Genomic DNA, 19,057 nt, shown 5'->3' on the forward strand with positions numbered 1-19,057 from the left:
TTGTCTGTGTGGAGGTTGCAGGTTAGAGGTCAGAGTGACCGCAGCTCCACGCTGGCTCGCTCTGATTTCTGCGTATCTGGGCGCCACGTGCTGCGCAGTGCGGGGTTTGCCCGGCTTCTGCATTCTGATTGGACACACCTACCGAGCAAGCTCCGCCCTCCTTTCGTTTCCCCGAGCCCGACAGTGTGGAGGGCGGGGCTGTCCTCACGGCTCCGTGCCATTGGGCGCACGGCGGAAGGCTTCACGCGCCTGGCGAGCGCGCGAGAAGCATTATAAGCGCCGCGCAGGACCGCGCAGAGGATGAGCTGACCGGCCCCGGTCCATGAACTTCAGGAGAAGGATGCTGCAACAAGCTCTTAGAGTGTCCAGCAGGAGCGCGTCCCCGCTGCTCAGGTGTGCAGACAGGTGGCTGGACAGCCTCGGCTCGAGACAGAAAGAGGGGAAGAGGGTGCGGACGCTGGAGGAGATGCCCGGACCCTCCGCTCTCGGCTTCATCTGGGACCTTTTTGCTAAGAGAGGACTGGCGCGCCTTCACGAGCTGCAGGTGAGCGGGACTGACGGCTGTAGGCGGCCAGCTAGGAGCACTTGACCCGCTTATAGGTCAGAACCCTCCAGTCGTGCTTAAGACCACTGCAGACGCTGCTGAAAGAGGAGATCCATCCAAATGTTGTGCGTAATTTAACGGTTGAGATGGTTTGGGGTGAGATATGCCAGAACTGTTCACAGTGGTGTTGATAGGAACCAGACGTCCACCTTTAAAAGCTCCTTCACAGAAAGTTATTACATGAAATGGTTATGAGTGCACTGCCTGAAGTCTGAGACATTGTTTATGATAGTGTTTGAGAACTTAAAATCCGTTCATGGTGGAGGGATATATAACATGCAGGGCGTTGTGAGGCAAAATAGTCCCCAAAGAAAACGTATTATTTCAGATTTTATACTATTTTCCCATCATCAACATTCCATATGAACCTCAAAAGACATGTACTCCTCTGGTTCCACCACTATAAAGAAATCTGAACCATTCACACCAAACCACTCTGAATCACTCTGTTTACATATCAATTAATTATGGAGAACATTTCTTAAAATGTATGGAATTCCCATTTAAGCCTTAAGTCTTTAGAGGCCATTTAATAGGGTTCTTTTTTAAAGGCAGTGGTTATGTATAGAAGTGTGACAACACAAAGAACCATTTGAATGCTTAATTGGTTCTTCTCTATGATGGAAATTGTGCTGAATGTAGTTGTTTAAAGAATTTTTTTAAATGGTTCTCCAGAAAGGGCTCTGCTATTGTTATAAGTCATTGAACAGTTTTTGGTACAATAAAGAACCCTTTTTGCTTGGTAAAGCAATTACAAATATGGCTCACTGAACCATGTTTACGTAGTATACACCGCTTTCTTTGTTTGTTTTAATGCTGGGTGGTGGTTTCCTGTGAAATGTTATTAGATATCAGTTTGCAAAGTCTTGGGAATGCCATGTATATTTATTATTGATCTCCAACATGTGGGAAGCAACACTGAAACACTGGGACGCTGAGCGCTGACATGGTTATGTTTATTAATGAGTAATGCGTGAAGTTCTTTTTAACTCTCTTAAAAAGCAGAAGTTCTTACAGGGTTCTTCAGTGAAGAAAGCGGTTTTATGTAGAAGAGTAAAATCTGAATTAAATCTTTAGTAAAGGGTTCTATGTAACACCAGAAAGGGTTCTTCTATTGTTATAAGCTTGACATCATCACAATAGAAGAACCCTATATATATCTATATATACATGATGTATTGAACCATATACAACACATTGTCTATCAATCTGAGGAGCCATTTAATTATGCAAGTGGTTATTTGGCTTACTGAAAACCCTTGAAGAACCATCTTTATAAGAGTTTCTTCAGTGGTTCTTTAGTAAAGGCAGTGGCTAAATACAAATGTTTGACAACATAAAGAACCATTTGAATTCTATTTGAACGGCTCCTCTCTGTGATGGAAAACCTACTGAATGTAGCTGCTTAAAAAATATTGTCTTTAAAAAGAGTAACCATTGTTATAAGTCGTAGAACCCTTGTTGGTACCATACAGAACCTTTTTTATTGAACCCCTTTAAAAAAATTAAGGTTCTTCATGAGTTTTTTGGTGAAGACAGCAGTTATATGTAGACAATGTTTGGATGCATAAACAGCTTTGCATGGTCAAATGAAGAGCCTGTCGTGTTTCACCTCATAAAGAACTTAATGAAAAGGTGGTTCTGTGTAGCTATGCAGATCTTTAAGTGAAGAAACTGCTGGAAAATTTTATACAGTTGTGAAAAATGTAAGATGTAACTTCACTATTAACGTAATAAACTATCTCCGTTCTCTCAAAGCTGGAGGGCAGGAAGAGGTATGGTCCCATGTGGAAGGCCAGCTTTGGTCCCATCCTAACGGTTCATGTTGCTGAACCAGAGCTAATAGAGCAGGTCCTGAGACAGGAAGGACAGCACCCCATACGTTCTGACCTCTCGTCTTGGAAGGACTACCGGCAGCTCCGAGGACACGGCTACGGACTCCTGACCGCGTGAGTACAGCTGCAGGACGATATGATAATGCATTCGCATGTAGTCATTATGCAGGCTTTTGTTTAACTTAGGTACCTTTACATGCCGCCTGCAACCATCACTTCCTCTCTACTTTCCTTTGTCACCTCTGATCTCAGGACAGACAGGATACAAAAAATACCTGACTCTGGGTGTTTTTTGTGCTACAGTCATTCTATACATTAAGTCCAAGCGGGAGGCCTGTTTGGATTGACGGTCATTGAATATTCTATAAGGCCAGTTTCCTCCCTCTCGACTACATCAGCTCTGATTCAGGATACATAAGTCGCCGCAAAAAACAGCTTCCTAAATCTAAAACAGAACTAGGGCAACCGTGCCAGCAAATTGCCATCAGAACAAAACATCGTATCTCCAAAAAGGTAATTTTACTGGACAAAGAAAAATGTACTTGAAGTAAGTTCAAGTAAATGGAGAAATATTTTCCCAGTAATTTTGACCACCACCAAAGTTGTACACAACAAAAATGGAGATTCAACATTTTGTCCAGACCGCAACTAAATGTTCCACCACATTGAAAATACTGATGATATTCTCCATGCATCTGTCCAAAAGTATCCAGACAGTCCTAATGAGTGAGTTAAGCTGCACCCACTGGTTATCCAGTTTGCATAATCTCCATAGAAAAATATGACCAGTAGAATGGGACAGCCGCTGCACATGATCCTCAGGTCTCCATACCCAATGCCAAGTGTGGGCTGGAGGAGGGTAAAGCCTTCCAGTATTGAGCTGTGGAGCAGTGGAACTGTTTTCTCTGGTGTAAAAGAGATCCAATACCTTTGGGATGAGTTGGAGTGATCCAGATCAAAAGCCTTCCCAATAGTGGAGGCTGTTACTGCAGCACAGACTTTTAATACCCAGAAGAAACGCTAAAGTATACACTCTGTCTGCTGTGAGAGTTTGTACAGTTAGGTGTACAGTTAGCTGCAGTGAGTGAGTTACAGATCACGGCAGCCTTTGGCATCAGGCTACTTCTACTGGACCTGCTGACCTACAGACCTTATAATAGTCAGCAGATGCATGTCATTGCATCCAATATTAAACGATTTGGATAATTTTCTTGCCACATGTGTGAATAAAGTCCAAATCAATGTCACAAAGCCAAGCTGTTCATAGAATTCCAAGAATTCAGTCTTTCAGTCTGAACAAATTCAAGCCAGTACACAGATCTGCCAGCACTCTGTTTTAGAAAGCACAATAAAAAAAATAAATAAATAAATACCTAGTCATCCTGCCAAATGCTATTAAAAATAAAGTGCCAAAAAGGGTTCTTTGTGCGATGCCATTGAAGAACCACCTTTGATTCACTAAAGAACCTTTCAGTAGATGCTTCTGTACAGGTTCTAGGAGGAACCTTTGGTGACACATTATTTGGAGAGCCCTGCTTTTCAACTGCATATCTTTCAGTGTCACCTTAATTTTCTGCAGCTAACTCTCCATCTGCACTGTTGTTGTGATGTCACAGTGAGGGGGAGGAGTGGCAGAGTGTCCGCAGTCTGCTTGGGAAGCATATGCTGCGTCCAAAAGCTGTGGAGGCATATGACAGCACCCTGAACAAAGTGGTGACTGACCTAGTAGCCAAGCTTCAGCTCCGCAAGCAGCAGCATTCCAGTGGCGTCATCACCGACATTGCAGAAGAGTTCTACCGCTTTGGCCTCGAAGGTACACTAATATGACCGCTTATTGTAAACCTTGAACATCCTTTAAGCTTATGTATGTGTGTAAATGTGTCACATCATATCATTTGAAGGACTAAATGCAAATTTAATTACTTTAGCCCCACCTCTCTAACGTCTTCTGATATTTGATGATGTCGCTGAGCACCAAAGGGCAGGGAAAATAACATTAAATTACTTATATCATAGAAAATTTATGTAAACAATGATGAAGTTTCAGAACATACTATTCACTCCCCAGTACATACAAAATATATTTGGAAACTTGTTTGGCCCCACCCATTGAGCTTACATTCAGCCTGGACAGCCAATCAGATCCAAGCTCATTTGCATATATAAGTAACAAATATACATACATATTTACATACAAATATATACAGTAACAAAAGCAGCCTTTTTACTTGTACGGAGAGATTGGAAAATGATCATGTAAAAATTAATTATGACTGCTTTTGGTTCATAAGACCACACAAACCTTAACTGGACCTTTAAAAAAAAAGAAAAATATAGCATATGGGCCTTTTAACCACTACTACCCACTACCATAACAACAAAACAATAACAACCAATGCAACATGAGTAGAAACTCAAAAGTAGTGGGTCAAAAAAGTACTTAAGACTGAGTAAGTTACGTAACCGCAGTTTAGCTTCTCAGAACTTCTCAGAACTCAGCACAGGAACTACGAGGCTGAAACTGCCATCTTATTCCAGTTTTCTGTCCTGCACCATTTAAGGTGGAACTGAAAAATCTGAATAAGAAGCTGCAAATGAGACATCGTATAGGAACTGGAGTTTGTTGGGCTCTTTTGTTCTCTTTTTTGGGTCCTTTTGGTCAAGTGAAAGGATTAGCATTCTTATCAAGCACAAATCCATCAAAACTGGACGCCGGACATGTGTCCAGACTATTGATCCACACGCAGATAACCATATTGACCATGTTTAAAATTATTGGCTTTTCTAAGAGACTTTTAGGAAGTGAAGATGTTCATGTGTACCTTCATGTGACCATTATGTCTATGTGTGAGCAGGGATTTCCTCCGTGCTGTTCGACTCCCGGATTGGCTGCTTGGAACCAGTCATCCCAGTGGAGACAGAGCGCTTCATCAAGTCGATCAACACCATGTTTGTTATGACACTTCTCACCATGGCGATGCCTGCATGGCTTCACCGGCTCTTCCCCAAACCCTGGGACAGCTTCTGCCGGTGCTGGGACTACATGTTCCAATTTGGTGAGAGGAATAGCCCGGGTGCCCACTTCTTCATTGGGGGCTAAACTGCTGTAGGCTGAATGGGGGGAGCTAAATTGTTGTAGGTGTATTGGGCAGTGTTAAACAAGCAGATATGTGAATTGTATATGTTATGAATCTTTAACAATGTTTACCTGATACATCACATTCTTTTATTAAAAACTGAGAACAATCTGTTTCAAAAGAGGATTTTAAACGTGCAAATTATATGAATTGCATTTAATCTCCTCACCGCAGCGAAAGGCCACATAGATCAGCGTCTGACAGAGGAAGCAGAGAAGATGGCACGAGGAGAGGAAGTGCAGGGTCGCTATCTCACCTACTTCCTGTCTCGGGCTGGGATGCCAATCAAGTCTGTGTACAGCAATGTGACGGAGCTGCTCCTTGCAGGAGTGGACACTGTAAGAGTAACTTGTTATCTCTGACCTTTAATGCTGTATGTCTGGTATCCATATATAATATCATACATACAGTGCTGTGCACCAAGCAAATATAAAGTACTTCATTATAAATACTACATATAATACTATGTATAATATTATACTATGCATATAACCCCAAAATGCTGCATATTAATGTACAGTAAACTGAGTGAGTGTGATTCAAAATTAAGGTTCTCTTGATTTTCAATCTGAAAACATTAGCTAATTATATTCCTGTCTTTATCTCATGTATTCCTGCTTTTAAGTTTTGTACTTATTATTTGACTGTAAAGCACTTATATTAAAGTTATTGTTTATTGTTTTGCTAATAGCAAGTTGAGATCATAGCTGCTCTGTTTCAGATTTCCAGCACGTTGTCCTGGTCTCTGTACGAGCTGTCCCGACATCCTGAGATCCAGAGCTCTCTGAGGGCTGAGGTGCTGAGGGTTCTGGGAGATCGCAGGCTCCCGACAGCGGCCGACGTAGCTGCCATGCCTCTGTTGAAGGCCGTGGTGAAAGAGATCCACAGGTTAGCCTTGCACTTCTCCTCTGAGTGGAATGTTTGCTAGGAAGAATCACTGTTCAAAGCAAACGGTCCATGTAAAATACACAAATACATGTATGGAATCCTTTCTAATCTGTACTTGTAAATCTTGTTGTATTAAAACAGGCTGTATCCTGTAATCCCAGCCAACGCCAGAGTCATCGCAGACCGGAATATTACAGTTGGAGGCTACCTCATACCCAGAAATGTATTAATGTATTTATTATTGCATGTATAACTTAAAAAACAGATGTGTTTAGCTTTAAAATACTTAACCAGACTGTGTGTAACATAAGTATGCCTGACCCTTCACAGACACTCATTACGCTCTGCCATTACGCCACGTCTCGGGATCCTGCGCAGTTCTCGGAGCCGGACGCCTTCGTGCCCCAGCGCTGGCTGAACCGTAAAGAAGGGAAACACCCATACGCCTCCTTGCCCTTCGGAGTGGGCAAGCGCAGCTGCATCGGGCGGCGGATCGCGGAGCTGGAAATCTACTTGGCACTGTCTCGGGTAACGATATACTGATAAAGCTATGACTACTGGGACACATAAAGCTGCGGCTACGACTTTGATAAAGTGCATAGAATTTGTGATGAATGCCAATGTGTCAGATACAACAGATCAGGCCTGTGGCACAGTCCTATCCAGCCTGTGAAATTAGTTTGATTTTCTGTTAATATTAGCATGTTTCACAATGTGCTGCACTACAATTCCCAGCATGCATCCCCAGTATATATAGCATGTACACTATAAAAGCTTACCTTTTAAAATGGCCCTATTAGTGGTTGAGTTTGACACCCCTGTGTTTAGGTTATTGGGGTCACCAGAGGTAATACAGGGGACAACTAGGGGTGAATTTTCATAGAAATACACTTGGGCTCTAGCTAGGCTAGGCTTTTGAACAGGTAGACTTTGTGAGTAATTGCTTTGTGTGGTTTAGGCATGGTGCATTGCACTTTTTTGTTGTTGCTAGCTGTGTATAGCCCTTTGCTAACTGTTAAGATAGCAGAGATAGCACCAGCAGATGTATAGCATTTATGAGAACGTGTGTCATAGTTTTGAAATGTTAAGAACAAGAACAAAATGATGATTGTCACGCCTGAAGTCTATATTTGTGTTGACTTACGTAATGCAGTGACATGAAGCCACAGAAACATGGAATTCGTTCCCTTTTGTTTCTTCTCAAATCACTACTCATCTGGGAAGGCTTTACACTAGATGTTGGAACACTGTTGTGAGGGTTTGATTGTATTCAGCCACAAGAACATTAGTAAGATCAGGTCAAATCTTGTGCAGCTCATCCTAAATGTGTTGGGGCTTTATACCCCTCTAGCCCACAATTGGCATGGCGACCTTAGGCTCATGTGCAGCTGCTCCAGAGCATCTTATTCTATTGTTCAGTGATTTTCTGTTATAAGTTATACAAGCTGTGTTTGTGCAATTGAACTGTGTCAACTCAAAGTAGCTGGATCCAGTTATGAAGATTGTGTTAAGACAATGTCTGACACACATTTCTTCTCTCCGTGTGCAGATTTTAATCCACTTCGATGTGAAGCAGGATCCGAAGGGTGTAGTGGTCAAGCCCATGACCAGAACTCTGCTTGTTCCAGAAAGTGAGATCAACCTGCAGTTTATCGAGCACTGAGTCTGAACAGAAGAAGACAGGATGAGATGGAGCTAAGCCCTCTCTGAAGTAGAGAGGGCTGGAGCTGAGAACCTACAACACTGCTGTGAGGAAAGTTCTGAAACTTAATGACCCCCTAGAACTCTGAACTTACCCTGAACTCACCTCTCCCACCAGGATGACAGGGTCCTCCTACACGTCGTCCTGGAGGACTGAGAAGATGCCAAGTTTGATTTAGAAGAAGATGCCATGATTTAGATTTGTGCAAGATGTTGTTAAGACCAAGCAGTGGAGAAGTGCAGTATTTCGGGGGACAAATGGCAGCAATGCTGCAGAATTGAAAGGGGACCAAACTGGTCAGCAGGTGCAGAGAAACACAGCCAGCTTTCATGATTCTCAGGTGCTATGACTGGAAGTCCAGTCTCAGTTACTGATGGTGCTGTTATCAGTGCAACACACAAGAGTTTTATTCAATCCCTGAAAGAATAATGCAATCTTCAAGCAGTTTAATTAGAATTAGCTTTGAATTTTAGCCAAATATTTTCTTTTTTGAGCAGTATTTCTCTAAAGAGAGGCTTGAGTTCTTTATTCTTGTACTGTTATATGTCAATATATGTCAACACCAATTACATTTCACGGTCATTTCACTACCAGCATGTGAAAAGTAATGTGAATTTGATTTGGCGAGAGCTGCCAAACTGTGACTAGAGCTGCAGTCTATAGTTTCTGACTGTTTCTAATCGATCTTATCAGATCAGACCAGAGTGTGATTATTAAAATATTAATGGGTTTATCAGTACTGTAACGCAGCGCATGACTTAATAAGTAGCTTATTATTTTACCAAATGACAGAATGCAAAACAAAGTTTTAAAGTAACACAAATGTCTTGAAATCATGCTTGAAGAACCTCACTTTTATTAATATTTTGTGATATTTGTGTCTGTAAACAGAATGCACTTATGGTAGCTGTAATGTAGCGTTGCAACAACGATGTTTAGATGTTTATTGGTGCTAAAACTGGTGCTTTCATTTCTAAAGGGGTCTTTACTGTCTGCTGCTATGGTGAATTGTTAAAAATGAAGATGCAGCAGCTGGGAGGCTTATTGCTATTAACTTTGTCACCCGAACAGTTTGTGAAAGAGGTGCTAATAAAAATGTATTTATTTTCTTCAGTTTATACTGGTTACACAATGTTGCTGTAAGAAAAATCTGCCATACTTAGTATGTTCACATTAAAATGAAATAAACCAATTTTGCAAGTACCACAGATTGTGATTACAGATGCATGTCTCTTCTCTGTAAAGCTGAACAGAGACTGGAGTCGATGGATACGAGACCCAGTTTAACCCCATTATTGATGTTAAAGTTAGCTGCCTTTGAAACAGGGACTAATATTTGGACAGGTTCCCCTTTAGTTCTCTTTCGCAGAACGTGGTTGCTGAGTAGTGCTGTTTCAGGCCAGCAGATGCTGAAGATCACGAGGACATGCAGATACATTCAGGCCAACCACACACACACACTGCAATCTCAAACAAAGAAAGGTTCAAATTTGGGGCACAACCCATGCAGGTGATGTCTGGACACACAAATCTGATCTGATCACTTGCAAAAAACAGCTGACAGTCGACTCAAAAGATCTGATTTGAGATGCTAATCTGATTTGCCTGCAGTCTGAACGCAGACTGAAACTGTATTCCTGTCCCTTACAACCACATGGTGAGCAGTTAGATCCCATTTGACTTTTCAACCAATGTTGAAGCCACAGCGTTACACCTATTTTAGGTTTAAATGTAAAAGCTTTGTGGCAAAATTAACTAATAATGTTCATACAGACAAAACGTAGTGAAGCTAAATTCACACATAAGGGGGCAGTCGTGGGCTGGAGGTTAGGGAACTGGCCGGTTCGATCCCCAGAACTGACAGCACATGACTGAGGTGTCCTTGAGCAAGACACCTAACCCCCAAATGCTTCTCGGTTGCCGTGGATAGGGCTGCCTACAGCTCTGGGCAGGTGTGCTCACTGCCCCTAGTGTGTGTGTCTATTCACTAGTGTGTATGTGGTGTTTCACTTCACGGATGGGTTAAATGCGGAGGTGGAATTTCCCCGTTTGTGGGATTAATAAAGTATCACTTAAGACGGCATTGGGGTCATTCGTCAAAGCAGGACCAGTTCAATGACGCCCCATCATCTCGCTACTTCCAGGTAAATACAGCATTTCATTGGACATACAATTTGCATATGACAACCATCCCCACCCCATTCACCCCCAACCTCCACCCCCATAGGAATGAATGTCATTGTGGTAAAAAAATTTATTTACAGCACCATGATACAAGTACATATGTAATGGCCTATTAACCACAGGAACCGCCTAGTAACCACCTGGGAAACCATAACAAACACCCACCTACACCCAAGCGCACACCCTGGATAACACAGGAATTGCTCAGCAACACCCCAGTAACCTGGGAATTGCTTAAGCTGCACACTCCATACTTTAGTTTTTATTGCTTTTATTGAAGGTTGAAGAGGATGTAACGGAGAGAGAGATATGGACAGCACGCAGTTAAGACAGAATTGAATTTGTCAAAGCTTCATGTCCATCTCTTTCTCTTTGGAATTTGGAAAAAATTGAATTTCTTTTCAGATAGGAATCCTATTCAAATGTTTTATTTGTAAAATCATAAAATATGATTGTTACCATATGGCAATAGCATTCCAATCTGCAATGCATATATTGGAGTAAAATTAAATTACACTGGATGCTGAAATTTCCACAGAATTATTTTATTCTTCTTAGTATGAACATCTATGCACCTAATGATTGTTATGCTCCCACTGTTTGCAGACTGAAGTTGCATATTGCATTTTCTAGCAGATCTGTGACGCTCCCGTTCCGCTCTCCCACTCTCTCTCCCTCCAGAACTCCCAGCTCGCTCAGCTGCAGGTGTTTCTCCAGCTTTTGTAATGTCTCAAGCTCCTGCCTCTCTTCCTGGCTGACCCTCACACTCTCCATCCACTTCTTCCTCATAGCCCTTTCTCCTCCTGTCTCTCCATCTCCAGCTGCCACCTCCTCCTCCTCCCTTCAGCTTCCACTCCTCTTTGTGTAGCCTCCTCATTTCCCTCTTCATTTATACTAGCTCTCTCTCTCCATCTCTCTCTAAAGCTGGTGGAGATGTTTCTCCTCTCTTTGCCTCTCCAGGAGATTTTGGGGAGGCAGCTGCCCTAGCAGGCTATGGGTCTGGATGGGGGGTGCAGCTTTCATCCCTGCTTTATCTCATCTGCTGAAGACTTGCCTGGACCAGAAAAAAGCTTCATCACTCTGTGCCTTCAGTCTCTGAACATCTTTTAAGTGCTGTGAAAAGCAATGGCAACTCCAGAAAGTGATGAATGCTTTACTGTCCAAACTTCGTCTGAAATAAGTTGCAAGAATCAAAACTTACATCATTCTGTATTCTGGAAAAAAAACAATAAAATTCATGAGGTACATCAAATAATGTGCTGTTGTATTATTTTGAAACTGGTCAATTTGAACCTCAAATCTTATATTAGCTTTAACATTAGCATAAAAAACTGCCAGATAAACTGAAAAAGCTGAAAAAAAAGCACCTTCTATCACACTTATTTTACAATCATTTTTAATTGTTTCAGCATCAGCATCATTCAGGCTCATAAAATACACACAAAAATGTTTTATATTTTTGTGTGACAATCCATTCTCAAAAAGAATCACCAGGTATTGATATCTCATAATGGACCCATTGTTTCAGCACGAGGATCAGCTGCAGTGAAGGGCCGAGAACCAGAGCTATTGATAAAGAACACAGCAGCTATTAAATTAAATTAAATTGAGTTTTTCCACTTTTTTAATCAGTAACATGATAGAAACATATGGATTATATCAAGTTGTGTCAGATGAATAAAGTTATTATTGTGCTGTAACTGCATTTCAGTGTGCACTAGACTATCTAGCTAAGATGCTACTGTGATTAAAGACTACAGAGAAAGAAGCAGCACTGGGGAACATAGATAATGCGTAGGGTACTGCATCCAGTACCATTACAGAGCATCGATTTAAGAAAGATACTGTCCAAAACTATACTATTTCAAGAATATGGCACTCAGAAAGTGGGATAGGATTATATAATAAGGGAATGCAGCGATCCACGCTCATGACTGTATGATGCGTATTGATTGTATGATGTTAAATGTGTAGATATGGCCGTGTGGTTGGTGAGACACAAAGAACCTGTCACTATGATTGTTGGTCCTCCGATTTTATATTAAGCTTATTTCATTTAAGTCTATTCAAGGGACCTTCATGTAGTAGTAATTTATTTAAAATTATGGTTAATGCTTTGTAGCTAAATTATAGCATATTCATTAATCCATGTATACACTTATAGATCATAACACCTTAAATGGTGCACCAGAAAGACTTCAAAAAGAAGTCTTTAGCTTCGTCCTTCCTAATGTGTTTTGGAGGTTTATTTTATTTTCATGTGTATTAAGATTAGAAGAGATTGTGAGATTGTGTACTTTTCGGCTGTCTGGACAGCTAGTTAATTAGCACAATCAGTTACGGAAACAATGAAAGTTACTGAGTGCACTCCATGCATCCTAGATTAATCTATATCTGCGAACTATAAAATGAACTTGATGGAAATCAGTTGAATAGTAGGGAAGTTGTGGCCGATTTAATCCTGAGAACTCATCATCGCCCAATACAAGGGAATTTGTTCACACGCAGATCTTGACCGCTCCAACATGGCGGATTTGCAAACGTCTCGCCTCATACAGAGAACAAACGATGCCGTGTCTTGTTATGTATATCTAGGATGTTAACTACATCAGGAAACATCTCAGCTCGAATACATAAGTTGCTTGATTTCAGACTGAACTCGCTGCTGATTATTCCTCACGGCTGGAGTTTGTTTAAAGATGAGGAAGCTAGTCAGACAGTAAAGAATGAGACAACGCTAAAGCTAAAGCTAAGTGACTAACCTAGAATTAGCAGTGAATTAGCGATTTTGTGCCAAACGTTTTGAGAGACGATGTTTTGGAGTTTTGCCAACACCAAGTGAGCAGGTAACCGCTTCGGATTTGCGCAAGAAAACGCTTTGGTTTCATTCAAAACTTGAAAATCTGCACAACAATGCATCCGTTTCAGAGCTCGCACGTGCAAACACTCCGGTTTTCACTCAAAACTGAAAAACCTCTTCACCTTCAAAACTCGCACGTGCGCGCGAATCATTTCTGCTCTCAACTTTCACGTCTGCTCGCTGTAGAACGTCTGAACGTTTGCGTCAAAACTCCAGGCAGTCAGAGCTGTCGAGGGCCGCTCCTGTCAGCGCACCAGTCATGGATTTTTCTTAAGCAGCTTTATGCCACTTGGTCAAGGTGCGTTCGTGGCTGTGGCGTTGAGTCGGCTGGTGTGCTTGTAGCCTTGACATTAGCTGGATGGTTTATAGCTTTCTCGTATCAAATTAATAGAAATTATTCATCAGTAAAACTGTCATAAATAAATAAGGCATTAATCTAACATTGGTAGCTAAACCATGTTTCCTACCAGAGGTTTAACATTAGTTAACTTCAAATAAATAGCTTAACATTAATCAACTAAGCTGACATTAGCAAGGTTTCTTTGACTATAGCTAACAAATCATCAAAAAACAATACTGATGCCATGCAGCTTTATGTAGACAGAAAAAAAAATCTTTTTCTTACACTTATCTTATGAGTTTTATATAGAATATTGTTGATGGAAAAATGGTGGAAAACTGTTTTCTTTGCAGACTATTTTGCCTCAAAACCCCCTGCATGTATCCCTCCACCATGAATGGATTTTAAGCTCAAATTCTTTTTAAAACTATCCTTAAACAATGTCTCAGACACCAGGCAGTGTATTCATAACCATTTAATGTAATAACTTTCTGTGAGGGAGCTTTTTGAAGTAGATGTCTGGTTCTCATCACCACCACTGTGAACAATGCTGACTCGGTAAGTTTCTCTAGAACGGAGTGTTTCACACCAAACCACTCTGAATGACTCCGTTTACATCTTAACTGTTTATGTACAATTGTTAATCCCCTTTTAAGAACAGTTTTCAGGCATCTTTATGACTAAGACCTTTTTAAGGAGAATAACAAATAACTGGGCACAGCAGAAGGCCATGAAGCCATCCTGTTTGGTGTCACAGCTCAGTTCAGTGGTGGTCATCTGACACAGAGAAATGTTCTACTGCCTCACATTAGGGTCCCGGAGCAGAGTGTCTGAATGGGAGTACATATTTGGACATGGTCACTGGCCAAGTTCTTTCCTTCACAGGTGCAGTTTATCCTCACTTAAAGTAACACTTCCAGTACAATAACACAGCACATCACAAAGTGCACATCATCACTGCAGGCTTACAGGAACACATTCCTCTCCTACCCCGTCCAGCATCTTTGGTGGAAGATCTGCTCACAGTGCGACTGTTCAGCCGTCCGATTTGCAGCGACTGAGTCACTTCTCTATGGAGAAACTAAAGGAACAGTGCATTCTGCGTCTTGTAGAACCTCATGCTCAAGCCAGTTCATGCTGTTCTGAAGGTCAAATAAGGATCAACACTCTGTTGTATAAGAATTACACAATCATCACACAAGAAAGAGAAAGTCAGGACATGTTTTTCTCACAATGCTAACAGCTGTTTTCATTAGAACATACAGTTAGTGTCTAAAATATCCAGACAGTTCAGTTTAGTCATGGTTCCTCTGATAACCAGAACAGTGTTTCTCAGTGCTGGTCCTGGAGGCCCACTGCCCTGCACTTTCAGCATTCTCCTGGCTCCAACACATGAACTTCAACACAGTAAGGGGCTGGTAATGAGCACACTCTGAAAAGAACACTAAACGGTAATTCTGTTATGTTAACAGAAGAAGAAAAAAAAATCCAATTTTTTCAAATTGGATTCAAACCACATTTGGAGGTGGTTTTAAGTGCAACTGCAGTCGGATTTTCACAGGTATGTCTCAGTCTGGATACTCAAATTGGATTTTAAAGTGTCATTTGTGTCACTCACAGCAAACAACGACAATGGCAAATCCAGAGTGATGGAACTGCTGGGATTCAAGAAAAAAAATAAAATAAAGTCACGCTTACATTGTTACCAGAGTAACCCAAGCAGATCTGCTGGTGATGTCTGGATACACAAATCTGATCTGATCACAAATCCGATTCCCCTGTAGTCTGAACACAGCCTTAGTTACACCATTTGGGAGTCCCAAGCAGCATTTTTTGATTGAGTTCTGCTGCACTCAATACTGACCCAGCTTGTATAATCATAGAAAAGTACTGAGGAATAGAATGGGACACTCTGGAGTAGCTGCACATGACTAAGATACCAGTCATGCCAAGTGTGAGTTAGAGTAGTATAAAGCCCCCCAGCATTGGGCTGTGGAGCAGTGGAACTATGTTCTCTGGAGTGATGGAGCTCCACCCAATACCTTTGGGATAAGTTGGAGTGATCAAGAACTGATCATCCAGCAGCAGTACCTGACCTCACTAATGCTCAATGAAATCCTCACAGCAACGTTGCAACATCTAGCTGTAAGGCCTTCCCAAAAGACTAGAGGCTGTTACAGCAGCACAAACTCACAATCAACACCCTTCATTTCAGAAGGAACACTGGAGGAACCAGCGTCTATAGGCTGTTGGATGTACAGCGCCTCCCTCTTAGTGCACTTATGGGTCTTTAACGTGTTAGAGAACCTGAAATTCCTTCCACAGTCCGAACAGTGATGAGGTTTCTCTCCTGTGTGGATGCGCTGGTGTAGTTGGAAATTGCTGTGCTGATTAAAACTCTTGCCGCACTCCGAGCAGTAATACGGCTTCTCTCCTGTGTGGATGCGCTGGTGAGCTTGGAGATGAATGTTCTGACTAAAGCTCCTCCCACAGTCTGAGCATTGATACGGCTTCTCTCCTGTGTGGATGCGCAGGTGTTTTGTGAGGGTACCTGCTTGTCTAAACGTCTTTCCGCAGTACAAGCAGTGATATGGTTTCTCTCCTGTGTGGATGCGCTGGTGCAGCTGTAGATCACTCTGTCGTTTAAAACTCTTCCCACAGTCCGAGCAGTAATACGGCTTCTCTGCCGTGTGAACATTCTGGTGTTTTTTGAGGGCACTTCCATCGCTGAAGCTCTTCCCACACTCTGAACAGCAGTACGGTTTCTCTCCTGTGTGGACACGATGGTGTAACTGGAGATGACTCTGCTGATTGAAGCTCTTGCCGCACTCCGAGCACTGATAAGGTTTCTCTCCTGTGTGGATGCGCTGGTGTAGTTGGAGATTACCCCGTTGATGAAAACTCTTCCCGCACTCTGAGCACTGATACGGTTTCTCTCCCGTATGGATGCGCTGGTGTGTTTCCAGATTACCTCTCCGGTTAAAACTCTTTCCACAGTGTGAACAGTGATACGGTTTCTCTCTATGTAGCTGCAGATCACTCTGTGGTGTGGAACTCTTCCCACGCTCCAAGTGCCGATATGGGACCTCTTCCGTATGAATGTTTCGGTGCTTCTTGAGGGTACTCCCAGTGCTGAAACTTCTTCCACACTCCGAGCTGGAATACGGTTTCTCTTCTTCGTGGATCTGCTGGTGTTTTAGGAGACCACTCTGTTTAGTAAAACTTCTCCCACACTCCAAGCAGCGGTGGCATCTCTCCTCGTTGGTGCTCTTCTGCCTTCGTCTGTGAGATACATCAGTGTGGAGAGCACCCGAGGACGTCTGCAGAGCAGCCGAACTTCTTTGGGACTCCATATTCTCGTATTTGATTCCTCCTGATTTCAGCAAGGTGATGTTTTCCACTTGCTGACCTCTTGATCTGTTTGTGGAAGCAAGTTTGAAGGAAAGTAGGAAAGTGGACACTAAGACCAGGAGGAGACATCTAACAGGACATCATGTGTTTCTGTAGGAGAGAACGAAATAAAGGAAATATTTTAAATTCAATTTAAAATGTAACAAAAATAAGAAGGACAATCCACTCACTGTTGGAAGTTACTACATTTTTACCTGAAAAACAGTAAAATCATGCTAGAAATGCTAAAAACCACTACAGAATCAGACAGGAGTTCCAGTAGCAGCTAAATCAACTGAAGTAGCAAAGGAGAGATTATCAGAGTCCAAAAATGCAGTGCCACTTCAATGGTGAGATCAGGAAACGGCAACAAACCTGCGACCACACATTTTGTTGCCAGTTCCACTGCTGCACCGTATCTGAGCACCAATACTGAATTTGGGGTAACAGACTGGGATGTCTGGTGGAAACAGTGGAGACCAATGATCAGAACAATTGCTTACATTCACTCCAACACCAGCATCATTAGATCAAATTACCATTACACAACTTCCTCAAAGCTCCTCATACTGTCAGATGCTCTGCTGTGCAGCAGGAAACGGACACAGAGAGCCAAACTGGGTCCAGAGAGTTCTGGGTTTAGATTAATAACCACATTATGCTGCACCGCACCGTCTGATGGAAAAGTTCTACCGGGATTAGACAAAGAACCATTTCAGAAAAAGAGGAACAAAACTTAATACTAGTCATTGCTGCTGTTCCACCTGCCTCCTAATCTCCCTGGACAACATAGGATCTAATATCAGTAACATCTGTGGATGCCCACGAGACATTTTGGAGTGAATGTGGAGGAACGTACACTTATTAGGGTTCCATCGTTTTCAGTGGAGTCGCAAGTGGCATCATTCCACATACCGCAGTGGCATTTTACTCCAGAGAATCTGCGTTCACTCCAAACTACAGACAAATTAGTCGTAAATACTGGAAATGGTTAATATTTACAATTCAGTCTGAGCTGGACGACTGGACTGAGCAGATCAGAGGAGTGAAGATTGGATTACAAATGACCAAGGACAAGCACAGGATCATGTGGGAAGATCATCGTTTAACATCATCCTGATATTAGTAAACCTTTTGTGATTGTCAGGAGCAGCAAATCAGGTCAAATTCGGCCCAATTTCCCTGTAGTGGGGCATGTGTAAGTTAGTACAGATGAAAAATCTCCCCAAAAGCTCCAATTAATCCTGAAGATCCAGCTCCAAAAACCTAACAAACGGTTCCTGTTTTCTGTAACTTAACTGTTTTCTTCAATCACAATGCAGTAGTGCAATAGGTATAATCAACAGTAATATCTCTTCATTTTGCTGATTTTTTCCCCCAACATTCACAGATAATTACACTTTTGATGTTCACTTTGGATCATATCTGTAAAATGGGATGTAATGACATCATGTTTCTTATTCTTTCATTAAATTATTAAACAAAAGATCACAGAAATATCTGTAAATAAATGAAGGCTTTTCTGTGAGGAGCTATTACCTTCAGCAGAGCAGATCTCCTGTATCTCTGCTAGTGGATCAGAGCAGATCTTCTGCTTCTTCTCTGGTGGATCAGAGCAGGTCTTCTGTTTCTCTGCTGGTGGATTTTCTGCTTCTCCGCTGCTTTGAAGGTTGGAGATCCACAGCTGGAGAATTAGCGCCTCCTGATGGGCTGCAGAGGCTTCACACCGGAACCACGTGCTTACCAAGCCTGGAGGAGCCCCGCCCCCTGCGCTGTGATTTGATAGCGGCTTAGACGAACTCTCCGCTGATTAGACAGATTAGAAGACGCAGCCTAATATACATAACCGAGATCATTGATCTTCACCTGTGACTGATTAACAGCTGAGATGAATTACTGATGATATTATTGATTATTCACTGATTGAAACAGAAGGGCTATAAGAGCGGCTCTGCTAACGCTGCAGTATAGACACTCCAAACGGACACGCGGAATGAACGAGTTCCTGAAAGAGTGAAAAATGCAGTAAAGAGTGAAAGTGAAGTCTAATCAGAGAGCAAAGCGACATTTTTAATGTCTGTTTCACTATTAAACACCTCTGATACACAACAATGACT

The 19,057-nt window shown here is 42.1% G+C and overlaps 2 protein-coding genes across 2 annotated transcripts; one reads left to right on the forward strand and one right to left on the reverse strand.

Annotated features, from left to right (window-relative positions):
- Positions 1-319: 319 nt before the first annotated feature.
- LOC108424589 (25-hydroxyvitamin D-1 alpha hydroxylase, mitochondrial) lies at positions 320-9,385 on the forward strand. Its single transcript, XM_017692719.2, has 9 exons — positions 320-544; positions 2,363-2,553; positions 4,056-4,252; positions 5,295-5,495; positions 5,751-5,914; positions 6,298-6,464; positions 6,606-6,687; positions 6,795-6,992; positions 8,014-9,385. Exons 1-9 carry the CDS (start codon positions 323-325, stop codon positions 8,125-8,127), a joined length of 1,536 nt encoding a protein of 511 aa, XP_017548208.1. The 5' UTR covers positions 320-322; the 3' UTR covers positions 8,128-9,385.
- Positions 9,386-14,423: 5,038 nt separating this feature from the next.
- Positions 14,424-18,697, reverse strand: LOC108424646 (zinc finger protein 239-like). Its single transcript, XM_017692800.2, has 2 exons — positions 18,480-18,697; positions 14,424-17,051 (listed from the first exon to the last, which is right to left on the reverse strand). The coding sequence occupies exon 2, from the start codon at positions 16,901-16,903 to the stop codon at positions 15,725-15,727; it is 1,179 nt and encodes a 392-aa protein (XP_017548289.1). The 5' UTR covers positions 16,904-17,051; positions 18,480-18,697; the 3' UTR covers positions 14,424-15,724.
- Positions 18,698-19,057: the final 360 nt, after the last annotated feature.

Source organism: Pygocentrus nattereri, chromosome 21 (genome assembly GCF_015220715.1).
Source record: "Pygocentrus nattereri isolate fPygNat1 chromosome 21, fPygNat1.pri, whole genome shotgun sequence".
In the NCBI taxonomy this organism is placed as follows: domain Eukaryota; kingdom Metazoa; phylum Chordata; class Actinopteri; order Characiformes; family Serrasalmidae; genus Pygocentrus; species Pygocentrus nattereri.